At 47.0% G+C, this 17204-nt stretch overlaps 1 protein-coding gene across 2 annotated transcripts; it reads left to right on the top strand.

Moving 5' to 3' along the window:
• The first annotated feature begins 746 nt into the window (after window positions 1–746).
• NHERF4 (NHERF family PDZ scaffold protein 4) lies at window positions 747–17072 on the top strand. 2 transcript variants are annotated; one of them, XM_082201049.1, is made up of 11 exons: window positions 747–805; window positions 990–1145; window positions 4506–4533; window positions 4902–4966; window positions 6436–6608; window positions 7633–7819; window positions 9161–9297; window positions 10191–10395; window positions 11592–11788; window positions 14071–14277; window positions 16767–17072. In XM_082201049.1, exons 2-11 carry the CDS (start codon window positions 1097–1099, stop codon window positions 16794–16796), a joined length of 1278 nt encoding a protein of 425 aa, XP_082057175.1. In that variant the 5' UTR covers window positions 747–805; window positions 990–1096; the 3' UTR covers window positions 16797–17072. The 2 variants fall into 2 exon arrangements, with proteins under 2 accessions (XP_082057175.1, XP_082057174.1); XM_082201048.1 differs by having other exon boundaries at window positions 748–805; window positions 6436–6647.
• Window positions 17073–17204: the final 132 nt, after the last annotated feature.

Raw genomic sequence — 17204 nt, 5'->3', positions numbered from 1 at the left:
CTATCTATCTATCTATCTATCTATCTATCTATCTTGCTAGCACATTCAAAGCATGTTCCTTCCCTCAAAGAATTCTGGGCATTATGGTTTGTTATAGGTTGCTGGGAATTGTACCTCTGTGAAGGGCAAACTATGGTGCCCAGAATTCCTTGAGAGAAAGGATGCACTCTGGATGTGCCTTAAAGCTATGGTACACATTGCCCCAAGCAATTGTTATTCCACACTTTCCAGGCCATTCCACCATCCTTATAGCAAAAAAGCTGATTTTGGAGGGAAGTGGGTATGTTGCGTTGAAGAAGAAGAAGAAGAAGAGTTTGGATTTGATATCCCGCCTTTCACTCCCTTTAAGGAGTCTCAAAGCGGCTAACATTCCCCTTTCCCTTCCTCCCCCACAACAAACACTCTGCGAGGTGAGTGGGGCTGAGAGACTTCAAAGAAGTGTGACTGGCCCAAGGTCACCCAGCAGCTGCATGTGGAAGAGCGTGAGGTCAACTTCAATTGTGCAACCTGGATTTGCCGGTGTGGCACTGAACAACACCTGAAAATAGCAACAGCCTGGAAATGTTTGGGTGTGTCCCCCCACCCCGACAACTCCCCAGGAATGAAAGAATAGCTTTCCTCTCCTTGGTCAGCTCCTGAGAAGAGGTGGAAGTAAGTAAGCAACAGTTGCAGTGAAGACTCCTGCCCCGTATAAACATTAAACTCCGGTGATCTCTTTAAAAAGGCGGGGTCCCCAGTTTCACTTGCCACTTCAGGCTGGACCTTGGACCTTCACACACTCAAGCAGTCCTGAAGCAGAAGGAAGGTGAGCAGAGAGAGGTGGCTGGCTGGGGGCACCCTTAAAGTGGTAGCTTTGGGTTCCCCAAAGAAGGGATGTGTAGAGTTTTCATGGGCACTGGGGTGGTTGTCCCAACAGGGAGGCAAACAGGCAGCATCTTAACCAATGGGACTGTTGGCCACCATGATAAACTAATGCTTTCTCTCTCAAGTGAGGCTTCCGTGCGTGAACAGCTGCTTCCACTGTACAAGAGATCAATGTCCTACTTTACACCCACATTGTGCAAATTGGGACACTCCTTTAAGACGGAGCATTTCGATGGCATTGGTGGCTACGAAGAAGCATCGGCGGCGACCCAGCTCAAAAGGTAGATGGGGTTGTGACTGTGTGTGGTCCCCTGGCTTCTATTCGCAGGTTAGAGAGACCAAAAAACAAACACCGTGGTGCTGCCCTTTTGCTCTAGCAGGCTGCTATGCCTTGAGCAACTGCAGTTCCACAGGTGGAGCTTTCTCCATTGGGGTATTCCCAGGTCATGATGCTCCTCACTTTCTTTAAGGCAAAGCACGGGTGCCTTTGCAAGGTGGTGTGGGGGAGAGAAGATGCATATATTTAAAGCACACACACAGCCCACAAGGAATCCTTGTAGCTGTAGTTTACCCCTCACAGAGCCACAATTCCCAGCAACCTTAACAACAAACTGCGGTTCCTGGGATTCTTGGGATATGTGTGCTTTAAATGTGCTTTAGAAGTATGGTGTGTACACAGCCAGAGAGTGAGAGAGAAGGCGAGTCTACTGTACAAGAGATCAATGTCCTCCTTTATACCCACTTTCCCTTTACAGTGGTACCTCGGGTTACATACGCTTTAGGTTACAGACTCCGCTAACCTAGAAATATTACCTCGGGTTAAGAACTTTGCTTCAGGATGAGAACAGAAATTGTGCAGCGGCGCAGCGGCAGCAGGAGGCCCCATTAGCTGAAGTGGTGCTTCAGGTTAAGAACAGACCTCCAGAACGAATTAAGTTCTTAACCCAAGGTACCACTGTATTTGAAAAGCAGGGGACGAATGTCTTACTATATTAACTCTGAAGTGTCAAAAGTTAACTGTGGCAAATGCTCTTAAGACAACCGACTGCTTGGATTTGCCATTTGAGTTTGGAGATACGTACGTATCTCACATCTCACCTTTGGACTTTTGCTTGGAATCTTGTCTCTCTGTTTAAGGTTGCTTTAGGACAACCCATCTGTTGAGTATTCATTCTTATTTGTTTGCAGTTAGATGACAGGTTAGATGACGTTGCATCAAAACAAGTGCTCCCCCCCCCTTCTGTTGCATTTTCCTATTACTTTCATTATCATACTAAGTCTTACCTTTTGGAAAAGCAGAAGATTGCTTGTGCAAGAGCTTCCAATCCGCTGCAACTGTGTGGCCAGAATTGCTCCCTGTGCCCTCTTAATTGAAAATTCAAATAGTTTGCCTTTGACTGTGCTTAACCACAGCTGAAGAACAGCACTCTACAAATGCTCAAAACACGCACACCCTTCCTCATTCGTCCTCATTCTTCTGCATCTTCTGAGGATGACTCTTCCAGGACTGAGTCAGGAGAAGGATACAGCTCGATTCAATCCCCAGCAACTTTAGGAAGGACAGGGAAAGTCCCCTGCCTAAAACCCTCAAGAGCTGCTGCCAGACAGCATAGGACGGGGGGGGGGGATGGCCCTCCAGAGATTGCTGAACTACAACTCCCATCATCCCTGACAATTGACCATGCTTGCTGAGACTGGTGGTACTTAGATTCCAGCAACATCTGGGGGCCACAAATTCCTCATCCTGCAGAATTAGTACAGTAGACCAGGGGTGGCCAACTCCCAAGAGACTGCAATCTACTCACAGAGCTAAAAACTGGCAGTGATCTACCCCCTTTGGGGGGTTCGGGTCAAAGTTGTTGAGTTTTTTCAGGGAGGAGGTAAAATGTTGAGCTTTCTTTAGGACAGCTGCAGTTGTTCAGCTTCTTTGGGGGGAGCCAATGATCTACTAGTGGTCTACCGCAGACGTCCAGTGATCTACCAGTAGATCATGATCTACCTGTTGGACATGCCAGCTGTAGACCAAGGACAGTAAACCTGTTGCCTTCAAGATATTGTTATACTCCAACTCCCGTTGGCCCCAGTCAGTGTAGCCAGTGGTCAGAAACCAGAGAGCCGGAGTCCAACAATATCTGGAGGGCCACCGGCTCCCCATCCCTGATGTAGACAATTCTTGGCTAGATGGACCACAAGATAAAGCATCTTCCTATTCCCCTGGGATCTAGGGATTGCCTGCTTTTCAGATCTGCTGCTGGTCATCTGACACAGAACGTGGTTTTGCAAATCTGCACTATAAAGAAAGGCACAGAACTGGTCACTGTCAAGCTGCCAGTTCTCAGCTTCACTTCTTTCCTTTCCATCCCTCCACAAACTGGCTCGGTTTCCCCCAACCTGTTGCCCACCAGACCTCTGGGGCTGCAACCCCCATCAGTCCCCCCACCACAGCCCTATGTTTCTGCCTGGGGTTAGTGGGAGTTGCAGCCCCAAGTGCCTGGTGGGCTGCCAGTTGGTGAAAGGCTGAGCCAGCAGGAGAATTTTCATTTTCCTCTCATTGCAAGTCGGGGGGCAGGGTAGTAAAGAGGAACTTGCAGAAGAGAAACCAGTAAGGAGAAGCTGCAACCATATCCTCTTTCACTTGTGATATGGCTTCTGGGCTCGTAGGCTTCTTCATGTGACCGCTCAGGTCAGGGCAAAAGCCACACCATCTCCCCTCCCAGGGCTGTTGGAATCAAATGACATTTGGAGGCTCCAACTTCACCATCTCTAGCATGGGCCCCATCTGCACTATGCATTTAAAGCAGTATCATGCCACTTTAAACCAGTGGTCCATACCCCTCAACTGTCCTGATTTAAGCAGGACATCTCTTTTTTTGGGAGGGGGGACATGCTCCTGTACGAGTCACCTGGCTCCTGCAAAATTGCATCCCCAAAAGACGTGCATTTGGGGTGGGGGGCTGTGCTCTCACATGAACACGTGTGCAATGGCTGTTTCAATGTGACTTGCTGGTTTGAGGGAAAGCACCTTGAACATGGGGGATGCGGGTGGCGCTGTGGGTTAAACCACAGAGCCTAGGACTTGCTGATCAGAAGGTTGGCGGTTCGAATCCCCACGACGGGGTGAGCTCCCGTTGCTCAGTCCCTGCTCCTGCCCACCTAGCAGTTTGAAAGCAGGTCAAAGTGCAAATAGATAAATAGGTACCGCTCCGGCGGGAAGGTAAATGGCTTTTCCGTGCGCTGCTCTGGTTTGCCAGAAGCGGCTTAGTCATGCTGGCCACATGACCCGGAAGCTGTACGCCGGCTCCCTCGGCCAATAAAGTGAGATGAGCGCCGCAACCCCAGAATCGGTCACGACTGGACCTAATGGTCAGGGGTCCCTTTACCTTTACCTTGAACATGAGCATTTTCCAAGATCCTACAAGGTACCTATGGGTTGTGTCCTTGGCTTCACCAATAGTTGGAACGCACTGGAGCTGGAGTAAATGGGAAGATGTAGCTATCCTGAGTTACTCCTAAAAGTAAAACATATGTATCTTCATCAAAGAGAAAGAGGATATGCAACCCTTCAGGATGAAGGAGGGTATCTGCCTTTCAGGAGTGAGTATGATACATTTCATTAACCCCCAAATCTTTCTTTTTTGCAGGGCCCAGGGACACTGCAGAGCCAACTATGTAAGTGCCAAGTTGAGCTACTCCACTGAAAATGAGTGGGCATTCCTGGCATCCCTTGGACAGCAGGTCGAGGGCACACACACACACACACACACACACACACACACACGGGCACTTTACACAATCAGATTAGCCTGGTGGGTTGAAACTGGAAGCACACAGCCAAGCACTCCCGTACTGAGGTTTGGGGCAAGCGCAAACATATTTAAATTTAACCCACTCATGAAACGTATTGAAAACGCAGGCTGCGAATGGGTTGCCAAGGCTGATTGGATTGCCTTTGCCTGACGTAGGTTCTCAGGAGCCTGAGAACCCTTGATTGCCTCCAAGCTGTGGCTGACACTTCCTTCTCCTTCTTGGTGTTACAGGAAATTTGAATTTAACCCCAGAGATGGGATCGATAACCCAGCCCTGTCACTGGCAGAGGATTCTGGTAACAATGGGGAACGACATCTGGGGCTGCTGTGTGGGTGGCAGAGGAAGGACCAGCTGTTTCCCTCTTGGTGCTTGCAAAGTGGGAGGCTTGCTTCCCCTTCCACGTCAGGGACCTGAGAGCTGTTTACCACCTCGTCCTGCAAATAGCACATTCAGTGGGGCACACATTTTGATGTGAATCTACTTTATTTGCACTTAGCCAAACTGTGTTTATTTATTTACGAAACAAAAAACAAAAAACATTTAACTATCACTGTTCAGGGGTGGGAGGGAAATTAGCATGATTTACAATAATTCTACATCATTTGCATCTTTGAGTGTGGCAACGCCTGCTCTTTGCTACGTTCGGCAACCAAGGGACTGTCACACACACACCACAAAATGCCTGTTCCACAGCCAAAAAACTTTTCAGAAACAATATCACCACCCAGGGCTTGTCCACACTGAAAAAAATGTGGCTTCGCACTGCTCTGTCTCCTCATTAATGTATCCACATAATATTTTCCCTATCCATAGGAGCCACTCACAGGGGACGAAGTCTCTTCACCCTCCCCCATAAAATATTAGAGGGGACAGCCCCCTCCCCAGTTGATGGGCATTGCCATTCAAATGGTGTGTGTGTGCCATGTCATGTGATTGATTATGGGAGGTGGGGCTTAGGTGCCCCCCATATTTTATTCAAATTGGCACCTCTGTCCCAGTCTTGTCCCGGGCCTTCCCTGTTTATATGCGGGTTTTATCCAAACATCCAGGATCAGTGGGTGGGGTTAGGGGGCAGGAAGGCAGCATTTAAGTGATGTAAAGGTCGGGGTCAAGGGACGCGGGTGGCGCTGTGGGTTAAATCACTGAGCCTAGAACTTGCCGATCAGAAGGTCGGCGGTTCAAATCCCCGCGATGGAGTGAGCTCCCGTTGCTCAGTCCCTGCTCCTGCCAACCTAGCAGTTTGAAAGCACGGTAAAGTGCAAGTAGATAAATAGGTACCACTCCGGTGGGAAGGTAAACGGCGTTTCCATGCACTGCTCTGGTTTGCCAGAAGTAGCTCAGTCATGCTGGCCACATGAGCTGTACACCGGCTCCCTCGGCCAATAAAGCGAGATGAGCGCTGCAACCCCAGAGTCGGCCATGACTGGACCTAATAGTCAGGGGTCCCTTTACCTTTTTAAAGGCCTGAGTCAACCTGGATGGGAAGGATGTCATTAGCTGGTGCACACAAGTCAAAACATCTACTTGCACCCTAAAACAGAGAGAGAGAGAGAGAGAGAGAGAGAGAGAGAGAGAGAGAGAGAAGCAGCAGCAGCAGAAGAATCAGAAGCAGGTGACTTTCCAGATCAACAAGCCAAAAAATCCAATTAAAATTAAAAATCGGGCAATATCAGAAGGCTGTGTCTGAGGATATTTCAGTGCCCACAAGTGCTGCGTTGGGGACCCCGGGTCTGCAGGGTTGGCCTCTGATCTTGTTTTCCACAGAGCCAGAGGGAGGAGCTCAGGTGCGCTTCTGCTTTCTGAAGAAAGAGGACGGGGAGAGCTTTGGGTTCTGGCTACGGCAGGAGGCGGGCAGCAACGGGCACATCGTGCGGCAGGTGACGCCGGGGGGCCTGGCTCACCGCAGAGGCCTGCAAGATGGGGACCGGATCTTAGAGGTGAACAGGGCTTATGTCGAAGGCCTGGAGCACTTCGGGGTGAGGTTTGGCTGGGAGTGGTGGCTCCCTGATTCCCATTTGAGGTGGGCTTTCCCCCCCATAGAATTCACATAGCAACACAACAGAACGTGATGCAAGAAATCAAAGGAGCAATAAAAATGCAAATTAAAACCATCCAGCACCTAGCACAGTGCATCGCAATTGCTGCAATAGGAAGAAAAATCGTTATGCGAGCCATCAAGGCCCTTAACAATTTTCAAGTGGTCCAGAGGTAGGAAGAAATTTGGGGGTCGCTACTCATTAAGAACTTATGACCATAAGAACAGCCAATCTAGTCCAGCATCCACTTCTCTCAGCCTATGGGAAAACCTCAAGAAGGATGAGAGCACATGAGTGCTTGTCCCATCCTGTGGTTTCCAGCAACTGGCATTCAGAAGCCTCTGACTGCATGTTCAGAGCATAGGTATTCTGGTAGTCCTCTCCTCCATGCATAGCTGTCAAGCGTCCCTTATTTGGCGGGACAGTCCCTTATCCCAGCGCCATGTCCCGCTGCTGTCCCTTATTGATGATGTCCCTTAAATAAGCTACTGAAGGTAATGGAGCCCTTTCTATGTCCAGCTGTCCTTTGTCAACAACAAATTGTTGCTGTTTTTTGTGTGTTGAATATATGCTACATGGTAATTTATGGACCTAATAGGTATCTAAAGCCATTTGCATGCAACAAAATATGTATTTTATCAAAGTAATTGTTGATCCCTTATTTTGGCTGCTGATCCCTTATTTTCGAGGCTGCTGGTCACTTATTTTCAAATCTGTAAGTTGACAGCTATGCCTCCATGAATCTGTCTGATCCTCTTTTAAACCTTTCAAATCCCTGCCTCCTGCAGAAGTGAGTTCCATAGTTTAACTATGCGCTGGAGGACTTCCTTTTATCTGTCTTTGCAACACTCAGCTTCGTTGGATGCCCAGGAGTTCTACTGTTATGAGTCTCTGTTATTGAGGTTCTTCCCCTCTTTCTTGGCAGGTGGTTTGGAAGATCAAGAGCAGTGGGAAGCAAGTCTCTCTCACTGTCCTGGATGGGACAGCCTACGAGTTGGCAAAAGCCCTCGACCGGGACCTTGGCCAGCTCTTGCCCCATCACAACAGGCCACGGCTGTGCTGCATCAACAAGGACCAAAGCGGCTTTGGCTTCAGCGTTTCAGCTCCAGAAGGTAGTGAAAACCCACACTGCAGTTTGTTGCGTTTTTCACCACGAGTAACCAAATTCTGCCATGAGGAAAACCAGAATTTTACCATCAGATTACACTGTGCAAATCCAAGACAGTTTGCACACACTGGCTTTCGTCCGCGTTGTTTATTCTGCTGCCCAGATTGAAATTTGCCATTTATTGCAAGGGATATTATTTTTTATTACTTTTTATTGCAAGGGATAATAGAAGGGAGCGGAAGAACAAAGAGATTGCTGTTACTGAGGGGGGGGGGATAAATACCCACTTCAGGAAACTGTTCCCAAACTTGATTCTTAGGGTATGTTTACAGAACAAACTTATCATCAGGGTTTAAATCAATTTAATTAATGGTTGTGGTTCGCCCCCCACCCCAAAAAAATATTCCCGAGAATTGTAGTTTTTGTAAAGTTCCTTTGAAATCTCTGTTTGAGATTCTTGGTCCCCCAGAACAAAGATGAGAGGGCTTCAAAACCAGTTTTGAGTCTCTAGGGTCGACACTTCACAAAACAGACTAATATTTAAAGACCATCAGTTGTACTAAGTAGTAAAAAGTGGAACGTCACTGAAAATATGTTTAAAACAATACACTGTTGCAATATGTGTTGTTTTTCCACCACAACAGTAACTATCACTATTTTTTTATTTAAAAACCCTATAAGAATCACAAAAAGGTAGAATAATACAATTTATAATTGAACTCAGCATTTTTGACACATAATTATGCCTCCCCCCCTCAAATTTGGAATACTTCATCCCCTTTCATTGTTCTAAATCCAAGGTGGCAAACTCCTTCTTTTGAAATAATTTTTATTTGATTTTATCAATACAAAGTTATAAAAAAACCAAATATGTATCCATATGCAGAGATTTCTCCAAATCTCAGGATTTCCACCTACCCCTTCCATGGATTCCCATTTTAAACATTTAAAACTGCATCTTCTTCCGACCTCTGACTTTTATATCATACCATAAGGTCCCTACCAGAGAGGAATGGCAAACCAAACTGATGGAAAAAAATTATAAGTTATATAAGAGACCACTGTAAGCAGATGGAAACATTGGCAGGATTTTGATTTCACTGGTAGTGAAAATCAACATGGACAACAGGGTGGCAAATGTCTTCAACTTGAGAGCTACATTCTGTCTTGGCCAACCTTCACCCCTGACCACTGGTCTTGCCAGCTAGGGATGGTGGGAGTTATAGTTCGAAAACAGCTGGGGACCCAAGTTTGGAAAACCTGGAGTAGGTGAAGGCAAAAAGAGGCTGATAAATGCTAGTTTTCCCCCTCTCATGCTCCTGTTTTTGTATCCTTTGCTTTGCAGGTGTGAAGGGAACATTCCGACTATCTGTGCCAAAGGACGGGCCAGCTCACAAGGCAGGGGTGCCAGATGGTTCATGGCTCCTGGAGCTCAACAGTGCTTGTGTGGAGAGTTGGACTCTTGCACACCTTCACAAAAAGGTACCAGCGCTGTCATTCATTCGATGACAGAAATGTTGGCTTTAGCCAACTGACTGAACAACTTGGGGACCAGCCAGGTCACATCCAGGAACACCTTTCTATAGAAGGTCCCTCGCCACCTGATAATTTCAATCCTTTGTTGTTGTTTAGTCGTTTAGTCGTGTCCGACTCTTCATGACCCCATGCACCAGAGCACACCAGGCACTCCTGTCTTCCACTGCCTCCCGCAGTTTGGTCAAACTCATGCTGGTAGCTTCGAGAACACTGTCCAACCATCTTGTCCTCTGTCGTCCCTGTTAGGTTGTGGGCGAACATATCAGACGACACAGTGATTCTTCCAAAGCAGCTCTTTATTTGTAAGCTGGAACAGAACTGAACTGAGGAACTCAGTCAGCCTGCTTATATAGAGCTCCAGAACAATGTAACTGTTGCCATTTTCTAAAACGATCCAATCACTGAACGTCACTTTCGATCCTTCATTTGCATACAAACTATCCAATCACTGAACGTCACTTTCGATCCTTCATTTGCATAACTATCTACAGTATCCCCCTGCTGGCCCAGGGTGAGAACTTCAGTATATAACAGTCCCCTTCTCCTTGTGCCCTCAATCTTTCCCGACATCAGGGTCTTTTCCAGGGAGTCTTCTCTTCTCATGAGGTGGCCAAAGTATTGGAGCCTCAGCTTCAGGATCTGTCCTTCCAGTGAGCACTCAGGACTGATTTCCTTAAGAATGGAGAGGTTTGATCTTCTTGAAGTCCATGGGACTCTCAAGAGTCTCCTCCAACACCATAATTCAAATCCTATTTCAATCCTAGCTAGAGGGAAAACTCTCCAGCAGCGCACTGTATCCTCCCTGGCTTTGGCTTACGTACCCAAATTTTCGATTCCAGATCAAACACAGCAGCAACCCAATGGGGCTGCTGGTGATCGACGCCAAATCAGAGGAGTTTTACCGGCAACGCGGCGTTAAGGTCACAGCAGCCATGGCTGACGCTTCCTGGGTTCCCTTTGAGGTGAGGAAGCTGCAGATGGTGAGAGGCCAAGACGGATACGGATTCTTGCTGAAAGAAGAAAAACGTTGCTCAGGAGAAAGAGGTGAGCCCCCTTGCCTGGAAAAGAGCCAGACTGCACACAGCACGTCGCTCCACGGTATTTAAATTTGAGAGCAAAGTAGGTGACTTTGAGGTAAGACAGAGGACTGCTCAAGCTTTCCCCCTTTCATCCAGACAAAACGTTTCCTCCCACCCAACTGCGTTTCTCCCCAAGGAAAAAAAAAGAGGACCCAACATCTTTCCCCCTGTACTTTGAAGGGATGATTTGAGAGGAAACAGACGACGTTCATTCTGCATTTGCAAGGAATCGATATTTCACCATGGCTGCACTGAGACATTGGAACTCCCTGCCCCTTGATATTTGGCAGGGCCCTTCACTGCACTGTTTTCAGTGTCCACCAATGGACTCTTTTTTCGTTTTGTTTAAGCAAGCCCACCCAGATGTGTACATCAGACATGCATTTTAATATGCGTTTTTAGTTTTAAACGGCTGGTTTTCTTGGACATATTTTAGGCTGGCTTGTCTTTAACTTCTGATTTTATTAGTAATTTTAAGGTATGCTTTATATAAACTGCTGGAAGATTTTGATGCTTCAGCAGTATATAAGCCTTGATAAATAAATATGTTTTGAATATTCAGATGTGGGGGTGGGCAGGGTTGAGCAACTCCTCTCACTGCCAGTCATCTATTTAACTTCACAGATATCATTTGGATGTTTTGCATCTTTGGGTTGTTGTTGGTTTTGGGTTTGTTTGTTTTTTAAAAAAAACACCCATTCAGGACAAACTTAATGGAATTTTGTGTAAAGTTTTTTTATGCACCATCTTAATAGAGGCCAAACCAGGTCTGTGTGGCTTAGGAAAAATGTCCTCACGTGCCAAATTAGGACCAGTGCTGGAACCAAATAGGTCCCTGGCCTAGTCAGTCCCAATGCTGGTCTACACTGATAGATGGCAGTTCTCCAGGGTTTAAGACTGAGGTTTTCCCAGACCTACAGGGAGATGGCAGGGATGAACCTGCGAACTTCTGCATTTTGCTCTTTCACTGAGCTGCAGCTCCTTGTTCCCTAGCAAATAGGACAGAAGAGAGCTTTGCTTATTCACCTATGGCGACTTCACTAGAGGAGCACATGTAAGACATGCACACACGTAAAATGCTCATAAACGTAAAGGAAGCAAGGTGGAACCACTGGGATAATCAACGCCGCTGCTTTCGTCTTGCCCATCTATGACTTGCAGGTCAGTTTCTGAGGGAGGTCGAATCCGGGTTGCCAGCTGAGAAGGCAGGGATGAGAGATGGTGACCGCCTCCTGGCTGTGAACGGCGAGGGCACTGAGGACCTGGACCACCAGGAGGTGGTGCTGAGGATACGTGCGGACAGCAGCCGGGTGACCATGTTGGTTATTGACGCAGAAGGAAGCAAGTTCTACGACTCGGTATGGCAGCAGTTTGAGAATGAGCACCAAGGAGATTGCGGTGGTGTCCTATAGAAAGGTTTCCCCTCTGCCATAAAGGCCACAAACTTCTCGGGGCAAAGATAACCATTTATAATGAACTTACACAATGGGCCAAAGATATCATACAATAATAAAGTTATTGAATTGGGCGAAGATGCTCTGAGGTGGGATTGCCTTCCATATCTCTGAGCACCTGCACACTGCAGAAAAACTAGCTGAATAGATCTCCCTCGGGGATCTACAGATTTGGAGGCTGGAAGAGGGATCTCAGATAATTCTCTGCACTTGGGCTAAAGACTACATCTCCCAGGATTCTTTGGTGGAAGCCATGACAGTTCAACTGGCGTAAAACTAAGACAATGGAGTAGTGTACTTACATACTTTATATCTCAGAGCACCTAGCACAACCACTGCCAACCTGGTGCCCTCCAAAAGTTTTGAACTACAACTCCCATCATCCCCATGCCCAGAATGACTTTATGATGCTGGGGCTTATGGGAGTGGTACTCCCTAACATCTGGAGGGCACCAGGTTGGCAGTGGCTGAGGTAGCACATGCCATTTGTGTACTATCAGGAATGGTTTGGGTCCTTTGACTTGGTCCACGGTGGGGTAGGAAAGAGGATAAGCTGGTTTCCTTCCATGATTCTGTATATATATATATATATATATATATATATATATATATATATATGAATGAATGTTATATATAAAAGGTAAAGGGACCCCTGACCATTAGGTCCAGTCGTGGCTGACTCTGGGGTTGCGGCGCTCAGCTCACTTTATTGGCTGAGGCAGCTAGCGTACACCGGGTCATGTGGCCAGCATGACTAAGCCGCTTCTGGCGAACCAGAGCAGCACACAGAAACGCCGTTTACCTTCCCGCTGGATACCTATTTATCTACTTGCACTTTGACGTGCTTTCGAACTGCTAGGTTGGCAGGAGCAGGGACTGAGCAACGGGAGCTCACCCCGTTGCAGGGATTCGAACCGCCAACCTTCTGATTGGCAAGTCCTAGGCTCTGTGGTTTAACCCACAGCACCACCCGCGTCCATATACAGTGGTGCCTCGCAAGACGAAAAGAATCCGTTCTGTGATTCTCTTCGTCTAGCAGTTTTTTCGTCTTGCGAAGCAAGCCCATTGACGGATTAGCGCTATTAGCACTATTAGTGCTATTAGCGGCTTTTAGCGGCTTTTAGTGGCTTATCTGCTGATCGGATCAGCTGATAAGCGGCTTAGCGGCTTAGAAAAGGGGGGGGAGAAAAAAAAACCAGCAGGAACTCGCAAGACATTGTCGTCTTGCGAAGCAAGCCCATAGGAAATTCGTTTTGCGAAGCACCTCCAAAACGGAAAACTCTTTCGTCTAGCGAGTTTTCCGTCTTGCGAGGCATTCGTCTTGCGGGGCACCACTGTATATATGTGTGTGTGTGTGTGTGTATATATATATATATATATATATATATATATATATATATATAAGCTTAGGAGTTAATTGTATTTCGATATGCATTTCTTAGGTGTCCTTCTTCATAAATCCCAGGACGGGTTACAACAATGTAACATATACAGTGGTACCTTGGTTTATGAACTTAATCCATTCCTGAAGTCCGTTCTTAAACCAAATCTGTTCTTAAACCAAGGCACTCCTTCCCTAATGAGGCCCCCCGCCGCTGATGCCCTTCCACCGTTTGGATTCCATTTGTAGACAGAGGTAAAGTTAGCTAACTTGAACACTACTTCCGGTTTTGCGGAGTCCGTAAACTGAATAGTTTGTAAACAGGACTGTTCGTAAACCGAGGTACCACTATAGTTACAAAAATAGATAAAACCATCAAGATTATAAAACAAGCAAAATCATCCCAAATGGAGCAGAGACTCATCAGAAAAGAGGTGAGTTAGCAGTCACAGGCATGGTAAAAAGGGACCTCTTTAGCATACAGCAAAATCTATGCAGCAAAGAAAATGCACCTCTGAGGAGAGGGAATTCCATAATTTAGGGGCAGCCATGGAGTAAAAATTCTTTCCTGGGCAGCCACTCCCTGCACTTCTGTCGATAACTGAACTGCCCACCCTCCTGGAGGTCTTAGCACCTGAGGGGGTCTGTAGGAATGGAGACAAGTGTTTCATATCTTTCTTGGGTCCTAAGTCATTTTCGGGTGTCAAACGGTAATGTGAGCACCTTCCATGCATCGGAAGGGTTCTGTTGGGTTTGCTGACAATACCCTAATTGTGACATTTGTGTTCTCTTTTCGCTTTCCCAGGTTGGATTATCACCTCTCCTTTTCTATGACGACCATGAGCCCCCATTGGGCTTGCACTTCGTCCATGCCTCCCCCTCTCCCAGCATGCCCCAGGAAAACAGCAACGCTGCCTTCACACCCTGCCTCTATCACCTCAGAACGGACCCCCATGAGAACAGACTGCCTCCGGAGCAGTCTGGCAGCAGCTTGCCAGCTTTCACCAAAGAGGTAACAATCCCTAACTACAGGGACACTGTATGGTTGCTTACAGCCATTTTGAACACCTCGGTTAAACCTTTTCCACCTTTTGCGCTGCAAAGGGTATGGATCACGTGGTAATATTGTTTCTGGACTGTATCATTTCAAGTGGGGGACCACATAATTAAAGATATCATTTTGATCCTCCTCATCACAAGTGTCATGGAAAGCTCAAAGGACACACCGGTTAGGAAGCTAGAATATTGTTATCCCTCTCTCCCAGCAGCAACTGGAAACTCCTGACTGCCCCAGATAGGACAATGTATGGTTCCTTTAGTGAATAAATCAGCCTTCGCCAATTGAGTGCCCTTCAGACTGGGCAGGGGCTGTGGTCAAAATCATCTAGAGGGCACCAAGTCGGCAAAAGCTAGCTAAACCATGGAATGACACTGTTCACACAACAAGCTTATCCATAGCTCAGTTGAGTAGAGCATGAGACACTTAATCTCAAGGTCATGGGTCATATTGGGCAAAAAGATTCCTGCACCACAGTGGTTTGGACCTCGTGATCCCTTCCAACTCTATGATTCTGTAATTCTAAGAAAGACAGACTGGAACCCCTCTTTTTAATATCTAGCTTTCAAAAAAATGATCTTTGTGTTGGGAGATGCATTTAATAATTTCCCCCCAACTTTGGTCTAACTAAAGTAATATACAGTCATACCTTGGAAGTTGAACAGAATCTGTTCTGAAAGTCCATTCAACTTCCAAAACGTTTGGAAACCAAGGCGCAGCTTCCGATTGGCTGCAGGAAGCTCCTGCAGCCAATCAGAAGCTGTGTCAGACATTCGGGTTCCAAAGAACGTTCGCAAACCAGAACACTCACTTCCAGGTCTGCGGAGTTTGGGAGCCGAAATGTTTGACTTGCAAGGCGTTCAGGATCCAAGGTACGACTGTATATGCAAGCTGGTTCTGGAGTTCAGGGTTACCGGTTTTAAATATGGAACACTCCTGTGATGAAAAAAGGCCTTACGTGTCTGAGAAGCGTGGCAGAGATGGGAGGTGCTGCTCGATTAATGATCAGGAATGGGGGGAGAAATTCATTCAGTTTGCATTTGATTCAATCTAATTTGTGCTTTCTGAAACAATACACAAACTGAAAACACAGCCATCTTTTGAAACCCACACTTCTCCAAATTTTGCAATGCTACTCTCCAGCCAAGTAATGTGTTCCAAAAGTGCACATGGCTAGAAATGCCTATATTAGTAAACATAACGTACAAAAATGTGTCACGTTAAGGAAATGCCTATATTAGTAAACATAACGTACAAAAATGTGTCACGTTAAGGAAATATTGCTTTCAAAAATGTGTACTTTGCACGCAGAATTGTGTATATTAGGATAAATTTGCACTAAAATGCTGGTGAGGACTCTTAAAAAGAGACTTTGCAAAATGATGCATACTAAACTTAAGTTTGGAGAAATGATAAATGGAAAGAAAAGGAAAACGACAGATTAGACACTCCCATGGACTCTAGGTCTAAACCACTGAGCCTAGGGCTTGCCGATCAGAAGTTTGGCGGTTCGAATCGCCATGATGGGGTGAGCTCCCGTTGCTCAGTCCCAGCTCCTGCCAACCTAGCAGTTCGAAAGCACATCAAAGTGCAAGTAGATAAATAGGTACCGCTCCGGCGGGAAGGTAAACGGCATTTCCGTGCACTGCTCTGGTTCGCCAGAAGGGGATTAGTCATGCTGGCCACATGAACTGGAAGCTGTTTGCGGACAAACGCCAACTCCCTCGGCCTGTAGAGCGAGATGAGCGCCGCAACCCCAGAGTCGTCCGTGACTGGACGTAACGGTCAGGGGTACCATTACCTTTACAGTCTCATGATCCACCTAGGTTACAAGAATTAGGGTGCATATCCGTGTGCTGCTCTGGTTTGCCAAAAGTGGCTTAGTCATGCTGGCCACATGACCCGGAAGCTGTACACCGGCTCCCTCAGCCAATAAAGCGAGATGAGTGCCGCAACCCCAGAGTCTGCCACGACTGGACCTAATGGTCAGGGGTCCCTTTACCTTTACCGTTCTACAGCGCTTCTTGCACAGCTCCTGCCAGTTTTGAGCTGGCAGAAGACACCTTCCTCCTTGGTACTCCATGCCTCACTCTGAGCTGCCCATCTCTCAGTGAAAAGCTGTTGCCAAAGGGCGAGCCCTCCCTGTCCCGTCTCATGGCAGACCAGTCTCTGTGCTGGATCTCACAAATGTACATTGGCATCCTATGTCACCCCTGCAATAACCATACAAACGTTTCTAGCTAGCTTGTCTTCCCACAACACAATTATGCAGGCCGTTTGGAGTGTATACTGTCAGACTGAAAATGGAATTAACTTTGTGTCTCCCCCAAGCTTTTTGTGCCTATCACCTGCAACCAGATATTTCTCACCACTCTTTTTAAGCACATCCCAGCCTTCAAATCATAGGTTTGGTTTGATTAGCATTCTCTTTCTTTTGTACACAGGGCCAAGAGGCACTGAGCCATGCATTCTAGAAGCTGCCAGGCCATTATCACGGAGCACAACTTCAGCCCAGCTCGGCAGGGAGCTGAACTCCTGTTTGTGGCAGAAGTGAGCACAGTTGCACAGATGCTAGCACTGCAGTTTGAGCCTCTCTCCCTCATGGCCTGGCTTTTCCCTGTCGCACCGCTGCCTTGTTGAGCAATCTGTCTCTCCAACCCCTGAAAATGCTTCCTGTGGATTTGGACAAGCGGTCTCGAAGCAAGGCATGCTGATTAGAGGAAGAACCCTGCGAGAATCAAACAAGAGACTGTGTTTTTTGCCTGCTTTGGGGTGTGACTTTGTGAACAGAAGATTCGTGTTAAAATTCACCTCTGTTTAGAATGACTGCTGCTAAGGGTAGACCTTCCCTCACTACAACAGAAAAGGTTAGTCACAGAAAG

The sequence above is a fragment of the Podarcis vaucheri genome (genome assembly GCF_965113315.1).
Source record: "Podarcis vaucheri genome assembly, chromosome: 15".
Lineage (NCBI taxonomy): Eukaryota > Metazoa > Chordata > Lepidosauria > Squamata > Lacertidae > Podarcis > Podarcis vaucheri.
This window is presented reverse-complemented; position numbering and strand designations above follow the sequence as displayed.